The sequence below is a fragment of the Leptinotarsa decemlineata genome, unplaced genomic scaffold (assembly GCF_025532065.1).
Source record: "Leptinotarsa decemlineata unplaced genomic scaffold, Ldec_3_MD MMD2_tig00000035_RagTag_RagTag, whole genome shotgun sequence".
In the NCBI taxonomy this organism is placed as follows: Eukaryota; Metazoa; Arthropoda; class Insecta; order Coleoptera; family Chrysomelidae; genus Leptinotarsa; species Leptinotarsa decemlineata.
The window spans coordinates 17,835,381-17,852,040 of record NW_027412540.1 but is presented as its reverse complement, the minus strand read 5'-3'; the positions used below and the strand labels follow the sequence as shown (position 1 = coordinate 17,852,040).

General features: G+C 33.9%; 1 protein-coding gene across 1 annotated transcript in view; it reads right to left on the bottom strand.

Annotated features, from left to right (window-relative positions):
- LOC111506527 (uncharacterized) overlaps positions 1-16,660 on the bottom strand; it is a 408,075-nt gene that overhangs the window by 139,049 nt on the left and 252,366 nt on the right. Inside the window, exon 3 of the mRNA XM_074171971.1 lies at positions 3,928-3,971. Within this exon, the coding sequence (XP_074028072.1) occupies positions 3,928-3,971 (44 nt within the window). The remainder of the gene's footprint in view (positions 1-3,927; positions 3,972-16,660) is intronic.

The window sequence follows — 16,660 nt, the reverse complement described above, 5'->3', positions numbered from 1 at the left end:
GTTGTTTTCTATGTGTATAATTAAATATTTCTGTGTTCGATATGACCAGGTAGCGTGGCTACAGTTATGGATTGAGGAAGCGCGATGTCAGAGGGCATTAGAGTCGCCACGCACCATCGGATCTACGGACGGTCACGCGAGGACTAGTACGGTTGATTAGTCGCTTTTTACGAGATTAGATAATGGCGAGGTAATGAATAACAACGGAATGACAGAGATTCCGGTGATTAACGATGATAAGGATAGTTGCTCAATATGGTCGAAAAGTCCGTTTCGTTTATACGGGAGGTTACCCCCGTTGAAGTTATACCCATCCCTTTTATATCTACCATATTGTCACCACATCTGGACTGTATGAGGTTCTCAGCTGGTGCTTCCGCAAAATATTTTCACGTCTCCAAATTTGTAAATGCGTCAACAATAAAGTGATCTAGGAGCCAGTTACAAATTCGGTAAATTATTTTCTCTCGAGCGAAAATTCGTGAAATGCATTATAGTCTATCCAGAAATGTCTGAGAGTGAAAGAATTTCAAGAATGCCAACTTGCCGGTACATCAAGGGAAGCAACGTAGTTGTCTCAAGCAAGTGGCACTGTAATTCATCCACAAAATCACTGAGATATTTCTACCTGTTATGCCCCTTGAGGACGCGGCTAAGGAGCCATTGAAATATTGACATTGGACGGGGGGGGTATTGATATAAATCTTCCAATGATATATTCTGTATGATGCGAAGATAATTGAAGTATAGTGAGAAGTAATTTTGTTTGAATATTTTATTTTGGGAAGGACAATTTATATTTTGAATAGCTTTTTATTAGGGATTGTTCTACAGATCTATGAAATAATCAGAATATTAAATTTAGAAATGAATACAAATGTAGAAAGAGCAGAAAAATTACTGCATTCCATGAATTAGTTTTTTGAAAAAAAAAATGATTCGTCAGTAACTTGAATTTATAAAATTTTGCATATAAAAATAAATATGTATCATCTGTTGATGTTCTGAAGAATATCCTTTTTTTTTATCCAACATATTCAAATCAAAATATTTGAATTTGTAGTTATAATTCTTTTTTTGATGTAAATCCATTCAATATTATTATTATTGACAATGATACGTCACCAGATAAGTATACAAATAGAGTAGGTTTACGCGGTTAGAAATTTGAACATCTGAATTTTGGGTTGAACCGCGCTCAAAGTTTTGCATTGTTCGACGTTTCGGCTTCGACTTTGAAGCCATTTTCGAAAAGTAAAAAAGTATGGTTATACTGAGAGACATATTTTAGGGTTTTGATGTTCTGGTCTTGCCAAACGTTCGAGACGGTATGACCCTTATTGACTTATGTTTCATCCAAATAAAAAATACCAAGTGTTCTGGCTTTCTGTATTTCTATTGTGATATCTTTCATAATCTAGTTATTTTTATATCAGAAAAAAATGTCTTCACGAATAACTGACAAGTCTTCATTTAATGTAAGTATTTCGTTTTTTGTGTAAAAAGAGTGGACTGTTCTCCTAATAACATTCTCGAATTCTATAAAATTCTCGAAAAAAAACTGTTGAGTTCCTTGAGAATTCTAAAAATTGTCGATCTACTGACACCGGTCATACTCGCACATTTTTGCACTAATTCATCCTTAATTTTCATTTCGGGCGGATATTATATTCTTGAAGAACATTAAATGAGAATTGTTTTTTCATTTATATTTTTCAACGCTGATAATTTCGGACGCTTCACGGTTCCCGATCAACTAGCTTCCATGTTGTATACATTTTTATTCAACGCGCTCTCAAAGTGAACTGAAGAATAATAACGCCTTTCAACTCCCAACAGATGATAATGTTATATTTTCTTCCTATGGAAAAACTCGAGTCGGTTCTATTGATGGTTGCAGTGTTTTGTCAATCCCCTTCCACTAAATACTTATTTCTTGGAGAGTGCATTGGTTACTACTGGAGATATTTTCACATTTGACGTAGTTGATTTGTTATTCTGTTTGTTATGAATGAGATTTTTCAAGAATAAATTTCATACATTCATTTATTCAAATCGTTGGTAGTAAATGATTTGAACGCATGAAGAAAAAAAAGTTTTTTTAGTTATTTTCTTACATTTTATAATTCGTCGGATTACAGTTTAGCCAATATCTTGAAGGAAAAATTAGGTCTGGTAGATACGTTTGCTGACTGCCTGAATATGAAAAAAAATTCAATGATTTTCTCTCAACTGAAAATTTAATACCTGGTGGTTAGTTTATATGCTACCATGAATCAAAATCAATGTCAGGTTGCTGTATCTCAGTGGAAAATTGTTCAGCTGGTACCTTGAAAGGTGTAATGCAGCAGCATCTATCACCTATTGAATCTTATCATCTGACAACTTTAACCTTGACTTACAGCTAGTTGATTTGTTTCATTATTCACTAGAGCATTTTAACAATTCTTTTATGAATTTTCATCCAGGAGGAAATCACGTTTCTCAAGTTAATATTTGTTTTACAGATGGCAGCTATACATAAGCCTTTTCTACATTATGACTAGATTGTGGATAAAAATAATCTTCTCCAGGTGCTATGCTGAGATAATTCATTTTTGTAAAATAGCGCCATCTGAATCCGTTTTCCTAGAACTGATGGATGAATTAGTAGTTAACGTGCTTGAAACAGCGGGACCACATACTGCGACCGTTACCACATCGCATTTGATAATGTCAACCGCAGTAGTACACGAAACGTCAGACATTGAAACCAGCAGACCACGGCTAAAAACCTGGGAAATACCTTTCACACAGTTATTTCTGGCAGTGAAAGTTTACATTTTTTGAACATGAAAAATAACTGTAATAACAATTATCAAATAAAATTACATCGTTACGCAACTACTGGATGTACTACCAAAAACAAACGGAAAAAGTTATGGTCAGTGTTCAAAGTATTCTCCGTTGACCGTCGGACAATGACACATTTGGGCATTGAATCCGACTGACATGATCTTTAAAATTAAAACCCTAGCCTCTTGCAGAAATGTATGCTTCACTACTGAATATCATTGGGTAATAATTGTTATATAAAGATGCTGTTTCGGGGTTGATAAACTATCAACATATCTATTAAATCAATATTATCAACAATACCCGTACTGAAATGAATATCTATATAACTTCCTTATTTTCGTATAACCCCGATATGCTTCTTGATATCTAAGAGTTTTGCAGTGTACTCGTAGTTTGATCAAAAGTAAACACAGCTTCTCGAGTTTCATCTCCTATAACTACTTATCGGTTTCGATTTTTATGTGATTTTAATGAGCACTAGAAATTGTTACTTATTGGAAAATATGGAGACGGGATTGAACTTCTGGCAGTGACTAGTAGACCGCTACCAGTTGTTCATTAACAGAACAGGCAAAAATTCTAATTTTTCCATTATTGACTCGTTGTTACTGACACTGAATTTTCATTCCAATCCAAACATATTTCAAATAATATATGTACAAAGTGTGTCATACAAACAAGTTGGGATTTTACTTGAAAAAGGCTAGATTTGACTGAAAATATGTCCGGTTGGTACAATATTCACTACCATAAATTTAAAATGCGAATCGTAACGGCCGATGAGCAGCAATTAGCGTTGAACTTATTGAGAGGAATTTCAATTAATATTCTGGTATCAGTTTATGAAATTGAACATTAAATTATTTTTAATTGTGATTACTTAACCTCGAGCTCATATTTTTACTGAAATATCCAATGAAACTTCAAACTGGTATTCCGTATATTGATGGCGAAATATGTATTTACGTCGTTTAACCCTGAGTTTGGAATATTTCTGGTTTAGTTGAAAACATATTTTTGATTTTTGTGAAATAGAAACATTTATATGTATATGGTTGCGATGCGTTTTCACAATATAGAAGAACTTACGTAGATTGAAGCAAAGGTAGTAGAATAGTCGTCTACTTCTTTACCTGAAATAAAAATAATTGTAATCAGAATTATTCAATGAATAATCTACAAATAATAAGTTGATTTTAACACCAAGATGTTTGCAGACAATAAGAATTTGTCATGAGGACTATACGAAATTCACTGTCGTTAACATTTTGTCACAGATGACACAGTAGTCCTCGCGGTCACCTTAGGTTTGTTCTGGTTTTCAGTTTTAACTGTTTCGAATCGTCCAAAATCAGTGAGTCACTTGTGGATTGAATAGGTCAACGCGAGAAAATGTTCAGTAGGTATATAGTTGGGTGACTGTTTTCTCACTGTTAGGAACAGTCCGAGCAGAGAACCAGAACAAACCTATTGTAAGTATCTTCATAATGTGACGTTAGACAAGTGACGTTACACCTAGTGAAGATGAAGTACTGTTGAATGTTATCGGTAACTATTTTGGCCCGCATAACCGCTACAAACCACCACCATTTATTGGTTGTTAGCCGTCTTATCAAAGATGTGTGACATTCGGCACAGCGACCAACTCAGACGAGCCGAACATTATCAATGTTAGACGTATTCGGGTTCGCTATCGGGATGATTCTAGGACGATTCAAAATAATCTCAACTGTGCAACTACTTTGGACTGTTTTAGGACCGTTTTGTTGGCTAACCCGAATACGGCTGTTATGTTACCGGGCATTTACTCATATGGATACAAGCGTCTAGCGATGGCATCAGAGAACTAAAATAGTAGGTACATTACGCACGAAAACAAGTATTAATTCAGTGCGTGTAGTAATCAAGCATCTTTACTGATGGCGTCATAATATGGACTGGCCATTGAAGAGAGGACATTCACTCCAACAACTAATAACAACATGAAGAGTTTCACGTCGTGGCATTTACGTCACTTATACACTAATATCTGATACAGTCACATGTTTTACGTGTTGCATATTTCCATTGTGAAAATTTTGGGATTTGATTTGTCATGTCATATTTAGAAAAAACAAGCACGTACAGGTATATTCCTGACAGTTCACATCACTGTGGACAGCACAAACGTGTTGGGTTGAATTTTTTAGTGCATTTTCCCTTCTAACACATGATAGGTTCACAAAAGAAAGACGTACAATACAGGAAATAGCAGCCACTAACGGTTTCTCGAGAGGTATTGTAGATGACATATTAAGGAAGAAGAAGTTTAGGTTAAGAATGAACGAAATCTCGACTTTCAGAAAGGTCAAAAATCAAGATAAATACATCTCAGTTCCATACCACCAATATACGAGGAAATTTGGAAAGATTTTCAAGGAACTAGGTATGAGGGTGGTTTTTAAAACAAGTCATACACTACAGAGCCTTTTGGGAAGTACAAAAGACAAAGTCGAGAATTCGGAAAAGTCTGGAATTTACGAAATTGAATGTAAGGACTGCGATGCAAAATATTATGGACAGACAAAAAGATCTATTAAAGTAAGATATAAGGAACACATAGCACACTTAAAATATGGAAGACCTGAAAAATCAGCAGTCGCTCATCATATTTTGCAACAAAACCTTTCTATAGACTTCAGTTCATTAAGATTAGTTAGACAAGTTAACAACAACAGGCAACTAGATGCCTATGAGAGTGTAGAAATAAGTAAACACAATAATATTATGAATAACGGTGACAGACCTATACCAAAGAGCATACTATATAGCTTGTTAAAATGAAAAAATGTTGTTGGGTTTACTGATTACTACATAAGGACACATTGCAAAAATGAATTTGGATAGGCAATGAAATTAAACCACTTTGTATATCATGAATACATGCTTTGGAGACCAGCTGACATTGACAGTGTTATCATATCAGTGAAAGTCAGAGTTGTCAATTAGCAGTGATTCCATCATGAATAATTTTACTAACGCTGAAATGGCTGACATGAAAATTATGGACTTCAGCCCATTTTAGTGTTTTTGCTTGTCAGCATCTCGACATCACCTATCCTAATCGCTTGTGGATTTGACGTGCAGGACTTCAAAATTGGCCAGCTCGCAGTCCTGATATTAGTCGTGTAGATTTCTATTTATGGAGTCATCTGAAAGCTCTTATAATCAAAGACAAATAGATTGCAGTCGTGAATTTCATCAGAAGGTGGATATTTTGCTCTCATTTACATCAAGGTCGAAATTGTTCATTATTTACTTTTGAGTTTTGTTTTATGTTGTCCATGGATAATTTTTAGAAGTAATTTCTTTTTCGAAAACGAAGCTTGATATGAAAAAAACACAAGCCACGTAAAAGTTGTAGTTTTAGTTGCTTAATCTAAAAAAATAAAAAGCTACAACAACAAATCAGTGGCGTACTTTTTCCCCAATATTGTTGGCTGTGGGGCCCACTCAGACTCCACTGGACCTAATAATTTCAATCTTGTTAGGGCCAAATAAGCACCTGTAGCAAATTTCAATCAAATCGGTGTAACAATATTTATGATATTTCATAAATACCGCTCTTCATCGCCCTCTATTTCACAAACGGTAGTTAAGAAACACCCTGTATATATGCTCAAAAATATTGGTTGTGAGTCAGGCTGCAGACATGTGGAAAAATATGAAAATACCGAGGCATTTATATTTGTCATTAGATACATATGATAGAAGTCACTTCTCGGACATGCCATATTACTCGTACAATCTCCCATATGACATGTTCCAAAATTAGCATGAATTCATATGAATAATCATCTTGTTGCGTGTTCCAGTAATTAAATTAAAATGTATATTAGATAATTACAACCCTTCTTGGTATGCGTAATCCCTATTAAAAAAACATTCAACTTTCTCCCCATGCGATATTTATCTTTCATCAGAGTTTATAACGTTACACAAAAAACACCATTACCTTTTAGCATCTCTTATCACCCCTGGGTCATTATAGAATTACCGCCAGGGGTTGAAAGATGGCTAGTTTGTAGCGTGGTAGCGACAGCTGAGGAAGAGCGCCAGCGATATTATAAATTATTTGTTATATTTTTCAAACATACATGAAATTTTCACTTTCTTGTATATTGTATCATTTTGACGTTGATGTGAATGTATGTGGAATTAAAAAAAATATATTTAATATTAAATCAAATTGAAAACCGTTGATGAATATTATATAAGTATATATTGTGATGAAATCACCCGACGCTACACAATGTGTAATAAAAATCTCACATTGAAGTGATTTTTGAATATAATATGTTTGAAATATGTTTTTCCCGTCAACCAGCTATCGTACCCCTACGAACGACAACTCTCAGAAGGTCTTACCTTTTAATATGTGATTTCTAACATTTTATATCTGAAATATAGTTACAGTTCATTGAGGCTGATATTCTCAACAGAATAACCTTTCAACGGCACATGAAATTCTTTATTCAACGATATAACACAAGCGACAATTTATATCCAATACGACAGAATAGAACTATTTTTCTAAAATTCGATAAAGCGAGTGAGTAACAAAATAAGGAAAATTTTCAGTATGTCACCGTTTACAGACATTTGATTTTTTCGAAAATCTTCACAGAAATTGACATTTCATCAATTAATAATAACAAAAAAATATATTTTTTTCAAGGACAAAACACAATCATCACAGGAAAATCCTTGAGGCGCTCTAAGAGCGGTGTCTGTGCGAAAGTAGTGATTCACTACTTTCAAGTATTCATGATGTATTTCATTTCATGTATTCCACTACTACATGTACTTCTTCATTTGAAAAAAGTATTTTTTTTTATTAACACGGGCGCCTGCTGCTTTATTTGTAGCCCTCCTTTGCGCGCCTGCTGCCTTGGGCTTGGTAGCTGATTTTCAGATTCCCTGTCCGGAATCGGAAAATATCAACGGTAATTTTTCTAAATAATATACAGCTGATTGATCTTAAAGTTTAGATAAAATAAATATAGTCCAAAAAGACCAAAAAACACGCCTTTGTAGCATACGAAACTGAAAAATGAAAAATAAATATAGTTTGACAAAATCGAACTGAAGAGTTAAAAACGTTTTTTTTTAAATAAGCTCAAAACGAACGAAAAATACTACTATTATTGTGAAAAAAGCGTGGGCGCTTTGTGCCATATTTTTTGTATATCAAGCGCCCGTCGGTTTTTCCACAATAATACTAGTATTTTTCGGTCGTTATTATGTTAAGCTCATTTAAAAAAATAGTTATAATTTTTTAGTTCGATGTTCTTTGAAAGCGTGTTTTTTAATTTTTCAAATCTATATTAATTTCTATTTTGTTGACAAAAATTGTTTCATTGAGATAAAATGTAATCAAATATACAATTAATGCAAATGTAATCAATTGCTCAGTATCAGAACTCACGAGAGAGATAAGAGATGATGTAGAAAATAACATAAAATAAGGGATGAAACTGGATATGTTATAGAAAGTGTATAGATTGTGTAAAAAATTAACATTCAAAATTTGAAAATGGATAGATTGAACTGAAGTTGGATATTACACAATATTTTGAAATGGCAACCCGATAATCAGTGATAAGTGAGAAAAAATACGATGTTAACTTGAAGAAAAGACAATTTGGAAGAAGAAGAAAGGCAGAATAATAGACGAAATATATTAGTCTTGAGGGTTGTCAAAATCATTTACAGACCAATTCTACGATAATTCATGAGTACAGTGATTGTTATCAGGTATTTCTTCACCAACCTGATTGTCAACAAAAAATCGCTTCCAGTTCTATTTATTGATGAATTTTTGTAAATTTTCCATATATTTTATTTAGCTTCAAGAATAAGAAAGTGTAGGATACATATCCAAAATCAATTGGACTGGAGATGATAAGAATTCTATTCCAACGAAAATTTTTATCAACAACTAATGAATTTTTTGAATTACAGAGCTAAACTTGTAGATCTAACAATGACCACTTAGAGTGTGGGAGAGACAAATATGAGACGATTGGATTAAGTTCTGGAAACGCCAGCTTGATTAGTGAAACGCACTTCGAGAAAAGTGCTGTGGGAAATGTGTTTCTGTGTAAGCTTCACCTTTCATTACACTTTTGAAATATTTTTCATAAACAAATAATATATAATTAAATCATTTGACTAATTGCATTTGCAGATTATGAAACCCAAAAAACGAAATTGAATAATTCCTTTTTACTCAAAAAACATACTGATACAACTAAAAACTTTCTCTATAATTCAATTTGAACAGAAATAATGTATAAAAATAGTTCATTCAAAGTGCAACTAAAATAAAACTGAACTTTTCAGCTTGAACTGCAAAACAATCTTAACTGAATAACTTTGTGATTTTAAAAGTTTTGGTCACAGAACTATAAAGATCAACACCAATTTTCCTTGATTAATTTCAGACTATGACTATTTCTATAATACACCGATGGCTTAATGAAATTGAGAAATGAAAAGAAAGCATTGGAGCACAAACCGTTTTACAATTCTCATTAACGAATGTTTATGTCAAGGTGTATTTTCCGCTGCTTTCAGATTATTTGAAGTGGTGCCTAATTAAAAAAAAAACGTTCAAGTGCCTATAATATGATATGGTGTCATATGCGGATGATGCTACCAATTTCTCATCACAAAAACTATTGACAGTCTCCTTACCACTATCAACCGAATTGAAAATAGAGCTGAAATATAGAGAAAATAATCTTGAACTGAATAGAATGAAAACTTAAAACAATTATCGTCTCTAGTCAAAATATATACGATCTGGAAGTTCCGTAAATCTATTGGGAATCTAACTCGTTGAATGAGTCCAGTCATAACGATAATCTATGTCACAAAATAACGTCCTATATATTCCTTCTGGGGCAGATGAAACGGATGAATCGTTGCAAATGTTCCAGCATTCGACCTTTGCCAACCGTTTTTCATGAAATATACATATATTATATAATATTTTTTTCAAACACATATATATATTATTGTTTATTGGAGATTCATAAAAATAACCAACAATATGAAACACTCCCTCACAATCATGAATGTAATCTGGCGACTTTTTTAAATACCCAAACTGCGTTTGAAATCTTCCAAAATGAATTCTTTGAATCAATTTTAATCAGTTCAAAATGAAAATGAAACAATATTTTAAATCTAGATGTTTTTCCTGTGTAAAAGAATATTCACAAAATAATTTTTGATATTATTATTCATATTCATATTTATGAACAACTTGGAGACCACTATAGTAAACTTCGACCTGGGTAAAAAACATATTCATTTTTGGTACAGATATGTAGACGATATTCTCGCCTTTCTCAGACGTACTACATGATACCTGAACCAATTTATGACATTCATGAACAATCTCAATAGCAACATTCAGTTCACGCTCGAAACAGAGATAGAGAAACAGATAAATTTCTTAGACCTGGCCATTACACACAATCAAAATAAATTTGAGTTCAATATTTTCAGAAAACCTAGCTATACAGACATCACCATCCCAAGCGATTCTTTCCATCCAGACAGTCATAAAGTAGCAGCCTACAATTCAATGTTGCATAGAGCATTCTCACTGCCTTTGTCTGCAGACAATCTAGCTAGGAAAATTGATATAATTACACAGATAGGTCATAATAATGGTTTCAACGCAGATACTATCCAGAAGTTAGTCAGGAAATAGGGCCTGAAATTCACTTACAGATTAATATACCCTCAGGTCAAACAACCAGAAATCAAGAAATGGGTAACGCTAACATATTTTGGAAAAAGAACAGAAATAATCGCAGGTTTCTTCAGAAAAAACAATGTGGAAGTTGCATTCAGACCACATGCCAGGTTACCTCATTTCCTTTTCAATGCCAAAGATAAGGTCGACAAGTTTGAAAAATCTGGAGTTTATAAGCTTAAGTGTCCGGAGTGTAATGGTATTTATGTGGGACAATGCGGACGAAATTTCCAAAAACGGTATGCTGAACATGAAAGGTCCTTCAGACTAGGAAAAAATGATTCGACGTTTTCAAACCATTCCTTGGTATGCAACCACAAGTTTTCGAATCTGAACTATACGGAAGTTCTGCACTATGCAAGGAAGGGTTGCAAACTCAATTATTTAGAATACTTGGAAATTCACAAGCATAAAAATTGCTGGTGCAACCTGTAAAATGATCAACTCGATATAATTTACTCTTCGGTTTTTGAATTGGCACATCCGCATTTTGAACTGTAAATTCAGGTACTCAATCAAGTCAAGTACCTCTATTTCTATTATTACCTAAAGGGGCGGTATATAATGGCGAATGTAATTAATCATTGTTAGTTTATTGTATAAGTTTGAAAATGTCCGTATAGTACGAAAGTGCAGTAACGTCAGTTACAAATAAAAGTGGTAAAAACATAGAAATTTTCATTTCTCTTTTCATAAATATTTCTATCTATTTATCGAACGCTTTTCAGGAATCTCAAAGAACTCACATAATCTGGACTATTAATATCAAAGATTGAAAGAGACAGTCGTTTTTGGTGTCTGAGAAGCGCTACCAGTTACAAATAATAACCTCGTAGGTCAAAGAGTCACGTTAGGTGTTTAAACGCGAAAACGTGGCGACTAATGTTTCAAACGCGTGCAACCCTAATTTGGTAATGGGGTAGTTGGGGTCATTCTGTTTGGGGAAAGAATTACGATCTCATTACTATAATTGACTGTGGTTACGTGGTGGACAGGAAGGAAACTGGCTGTCAAGAAGCTATTAGGAATAAAGAGAATATTTCTGGCAGAATATTTACTAATAAACATAAAAAAGTGTGATATTAGGAATTTTGTCTTCAGTTATAATAAGTGAAAATATTTGTACGTTTTTTTTAAATCGATAAAATCAAGTTGGGATAGAAAATTATATTATCAGCGAGTATAGTCTGTACGAAGAAAATTCGAACAGCTGAATAAAAAGCTAATGTACCGGGTCTGATAAATTTACTAGTTAATATCATATGAAAATAATGATTAGACCTCATATGAATTTATTACCTTCCACTCAGAGTATGCCAGTCGTATCTAGTCGAACAAATACTATTATTGCATGGACACAGAAGCAAAACATGATGGTCAAAATATCTCGAGACCACTGTGATGCATCTGTTAGCATTGGCTTGGGTTGGAATTTATAAAATGTGTTTATTCTGCGTTAGCTTGCATTAGTGTTGTGTTTTTATAAATTGTTCTCTTGTTATTGTTATTATTTACTCAAGATGGCATTGTGGAGACTTTTTTGTAATGTTTCTGATAATGAAATGGACAATGTTGAAGGCTCAGTTGAAGATATTTCTACGGCGTCGGCATTTTTAAATAAAGACTTGCATCCTCAAACCTAAAAACTTATTTTGAATATTCAAACGTGCTTGGAAAGTGAAACACGTGGGGCCTCAGGAAACGAAATTTCAAAAAGGATTTGTGAGCTGGGTAAACTTACTCGTACCACAATTTATAATATTGTTAGAACAAGAGATATTCATTGATGAAAGAAAAAAACATCAGAAGCTTACAAAGGTTCTGTTTGAATCCGCTTAAAAAATGTTTTCTGTTAACCAGCTGTCGCACCCCTACGAACGACAAACCTCAGAAGTCGAAACTTGTGCGAGCTAAGGATTAACGAGGTCTTACCTTTTGACGTATGATTCCTAACATGTGTTGGACGATAGCAAGTGAAAATCGATCGATCAGCCTGGGGCTTGAACCACCGACCGACACGGCAGTCAATTCGAGTGAGTGAGCAAAGCACCCACGTCAAACCGACCGGTTACTGACTGACCGATACTTGATGGGTATCCATAATTACTAGGAATTGAATGGAAAAACACCCGTTTTCAAATATTACATATTATATATTATATATTACAAATCACATAATTACATATTACACATAACATATCAAATATCACATATTACAAGTAGTACATTGTGAACATTTAAAAAAAAGTGATTTTTCATTTAATTCCTAATACGCCGAATTGTATGTAAGTTCCACTAAGAAAACAAGGTTATAATCTTAGAAATGGTTCGTGAAGACTTACGGTATTATCCCGATTATGAATATACATCTTTGGACACACTGCGATATTCTTAAATTCATGGGAAGTAAAAATATAGAAATTTCAAAAAAGGCTACGAAAAAAGTTTTTTTAATAAAGACTTTTTAATCGACAAGATATGCAAAGACGATGGTAATACTATTTTACCTTTTTCCTCTATCAGTGTTAATTCAACCCGATCGAGATGATTTGGGCTGCTGCAAAAAAATGAGAAAATATAGTCAATCTACAACAGATAGTGATTCCGTAGTAGGAAATATACGAACGATCATAATGAAATGAACGACAGTGGTGGAATGTGTCACATAAAAGGAATATGAATATTAAATTTCACCCTCTATTGACTCCATTATTATATCCCCAAATTCACATTTAAGCCCTGACAATTCAGACTCAAGTTCTGAAAATTCAGATAATGAATCTCAAGTTTTGATTCAATTCTCATGTAAGTTGGTACTCATCAGTACTCACAAAAATGTCCTCAAAGTTATATGTCAAACTATCATAGTTAAGTCACAATTAGGGCTTCTTTTGTCAAATTGATCCATTATGGCAATGGTAGAATTGAGAGATGATGACGTTCATATAATGTTATTAATACTTATCTATTTAAACAATTTCATAATCGACGTTAATGATTAGAATCGGACCTTTCGTTTAGAAGTTACAACTAGTAGTGAGGGCAGGGCATAAACAAAAATAAATTTTGGTAATTTTAAAAATAATAATGGGAATTACAAATGAAAGGAAACAACACTTAAATAATATTGTGCTTATTGTTTTCCACTATTATTTTTTCTATCTTCACGGCTCGAAATTTTCCAACTTTTCCAAGTCGAAAAAATAGCGAAAAGTTGGGAGATTCATAAAATTGTCACTTAAAAATTTGTGGACTCACTTGGCAGAAACTAAACTTTTTCGAAGTTTTCTAACAACTCAGAATTTCAAAGTATGGAATCTCCAAGTTATGCATGTTGGGAAATCCCAACCTTCTCCTGGTTCTTTCCATTTTCTTATTACCTCTTCCTTTCTTTTCCCTCATTTTCATTTTTTTTACTTTTATTCATTTTTTTCACCATTATTTTTTTCAATCTTCACGGCCCAAAATTTCCCAACTGTTTCCCAAGTTGAAAGAGCAGGGGGGGAGGTTCTCCCTCTCCCTTCAACCCCCCCTCCAATAGCGACGGCCCTGAGTGAGGGCAATGAGAAAACCGAGAAAACCACAACTGCATTTTGTATCTGAGCGAAGCCGGGGCGGTAAGCTGCTGATATCATATCGGATAGGCCTCGTATTGTATGAACACGTTGATAATAATACTGCCATATATGTATTTATCCAGTATTGTTCCATAATTTCAAAATCTCTGTCAATTACTTCTGACTCAGAATTCTTTGTGCAATATTCATCATTTCTAAGAAATTGTAGTTGAATACCAGTTGGAAAAATTTTCATCATTGCCCAAGGATAGCATCAATCAACTTTAAAATGTCAAGCTATCGTTAATAATCTTTCATATATATTATAGTCAATTATTGCTTTTAATTTATTGAACTTAAGATTTTACTACGATTTGTTCAATATTGTACACGACAGATCCAATATGTTGTGACGGTAATAACAGATAATCGTATTGTTTTGTCTGATGTGAAAGCTGAAAACATATCAGAAGTAAAAGTGATCTTGATTGAATATTTTTTCGTTGATTGAATATATTGGCAAATTTTGTGGAAAGTTTGTACAACAGTTCCTTTTACGAAAAAATTTTTTTGTAGAGAAAGTGTGTAGGATCGTTTCTTTTTATTTCTCCATTATATATCCACTATCTAACTCGATACCAGATCATATACGACCATATATGAAAACATTATTACATATAATAATTCTCTATTTTCTATGTAAAAAAAGTCAAAATGGCCGAAACTGAACTGTCCTCACGACTTTACGAGCTAACACTAAATTGATTGGTAATTAAAATCCAAAATTACACTCATTTCTAACAGAAATCAAAACAAATTTGAGAACTGTATCTAGAAGAGATACATACGTGTGAGAAAATAAATATTTCGCAATGTAGCTTCTGGTAAATGCCTCCCAGAGAACGATTACTTTTCTGGCTAATACTACGCAAAACTAGTCAAATTGCAAGAAAAATTGAACAGAATCAAACAGATTGCCGTCAATAATGGATGTAAAACCTCCATCGTAGACAAAAACAAAACCGCAAAACTTTCAATTTAATCTACCCTCGAATCGAAGACAATAATTACCATCGTTTTGCGTGTCCAACATATTTCAGTTATTTTACAAACAAAACATTTAGTTTTTTTTCAGAAACAAGGCATAAATGTAGCATTCAAGACAAATAAATATTTGCTTCAACAAATCTGGGGTCTACAAGCTTGAATGCGAAGACTTCAAAGCTTCATATATAGGCCAGACCGCAGTTTCAATCAGAGATTCGAGGAGAATTTGAGAAGTTACTGATTGAATAAACAAGATTTCAACAGCGTCATTTATGTCATAGAATAGTAACAATTTCACACAAAATCTGTAAATTCTACACATTCAACAAAAAAGACTGAAATCATATAAAAGTTTTATTGAAAGTAATACAAATTATAGAATTATGAAACAACAAAAATTAATTGGCGCTCCGGGGCGACTTGATCAATTCCAGTGGAGCATTTGCTTTTTCAGCTGCAGGAAAAACCTGTAGCACCACATCACCTGAATATCTTGATCTGCCAGTGTTCTCTCTTTGATAGAATAACATGTAGGATGTCTCCAGAGGCTGCAATAAATTCAAGATATTGCCAGAATAATAAGTGACACGACTATCGTCACACTTAAACCAGTCCCTTTTGTCTTTAATCAATGCGAAATAATGACCAGATTCAACGCCAGAAGCACGGTGAGCAATGACTGCATGTTGAAGTGTTCATCTATTTCGAACCTTCGTAAGAGTTTGGTGCCTCCGTCAGAGGTTGAGTTATGTTTGAAGATCGTTAGTGGTATTATTAGATTTACTGGTGCCTCAGCCTTTGGCATTCGGCAATACATTTGATCATTATATATTGGAATCTACATATAAAAATCAGATAGAAATCAAAATGCATCTTGCTAACAAAAACAACAACGTTTTGGGAGAGAGAGAGAGAGAAAGAGAAATGTTTATTCATTTGTGGTTTCTAATAGTATATGTTACATAGTGATATAATGACATAAGGCTTATACCTCTTCAGGGTTGGGTTACTTCACGAATTAATTTGAATCAAAATTATCGGAGTAAGTAGTCTTTTTCTTTTGCTTGGAGTGTCTTGGTCCATAGCGGTGGTCGTTCTTGTGTGATCGGTGTTCTGGGCCGTGCGCTGTCCTCTATCTGATCAACAGTGGGTACTCCTGGTCCCTGGATTTGCTCCGTCGGGTCTTCCACTGCTCCCAGGAATCTGGGAGCTAAGAGAACGGGAGCTTTCCGCTTGGTATCCTTCTGGGGTGTCCACGTGACGTCCAAGGGGGAGGGAGTGCTGATGGCATCGATGTTGTTGCTTCTCATGGCTTTAGCAGCGTATCGGCCTTGTATATCCTGAAATCTCAAGTTGATTGGGGTAATATCTATTCGGTTATATGAATCTTGGGAGGGGTATCGGAATG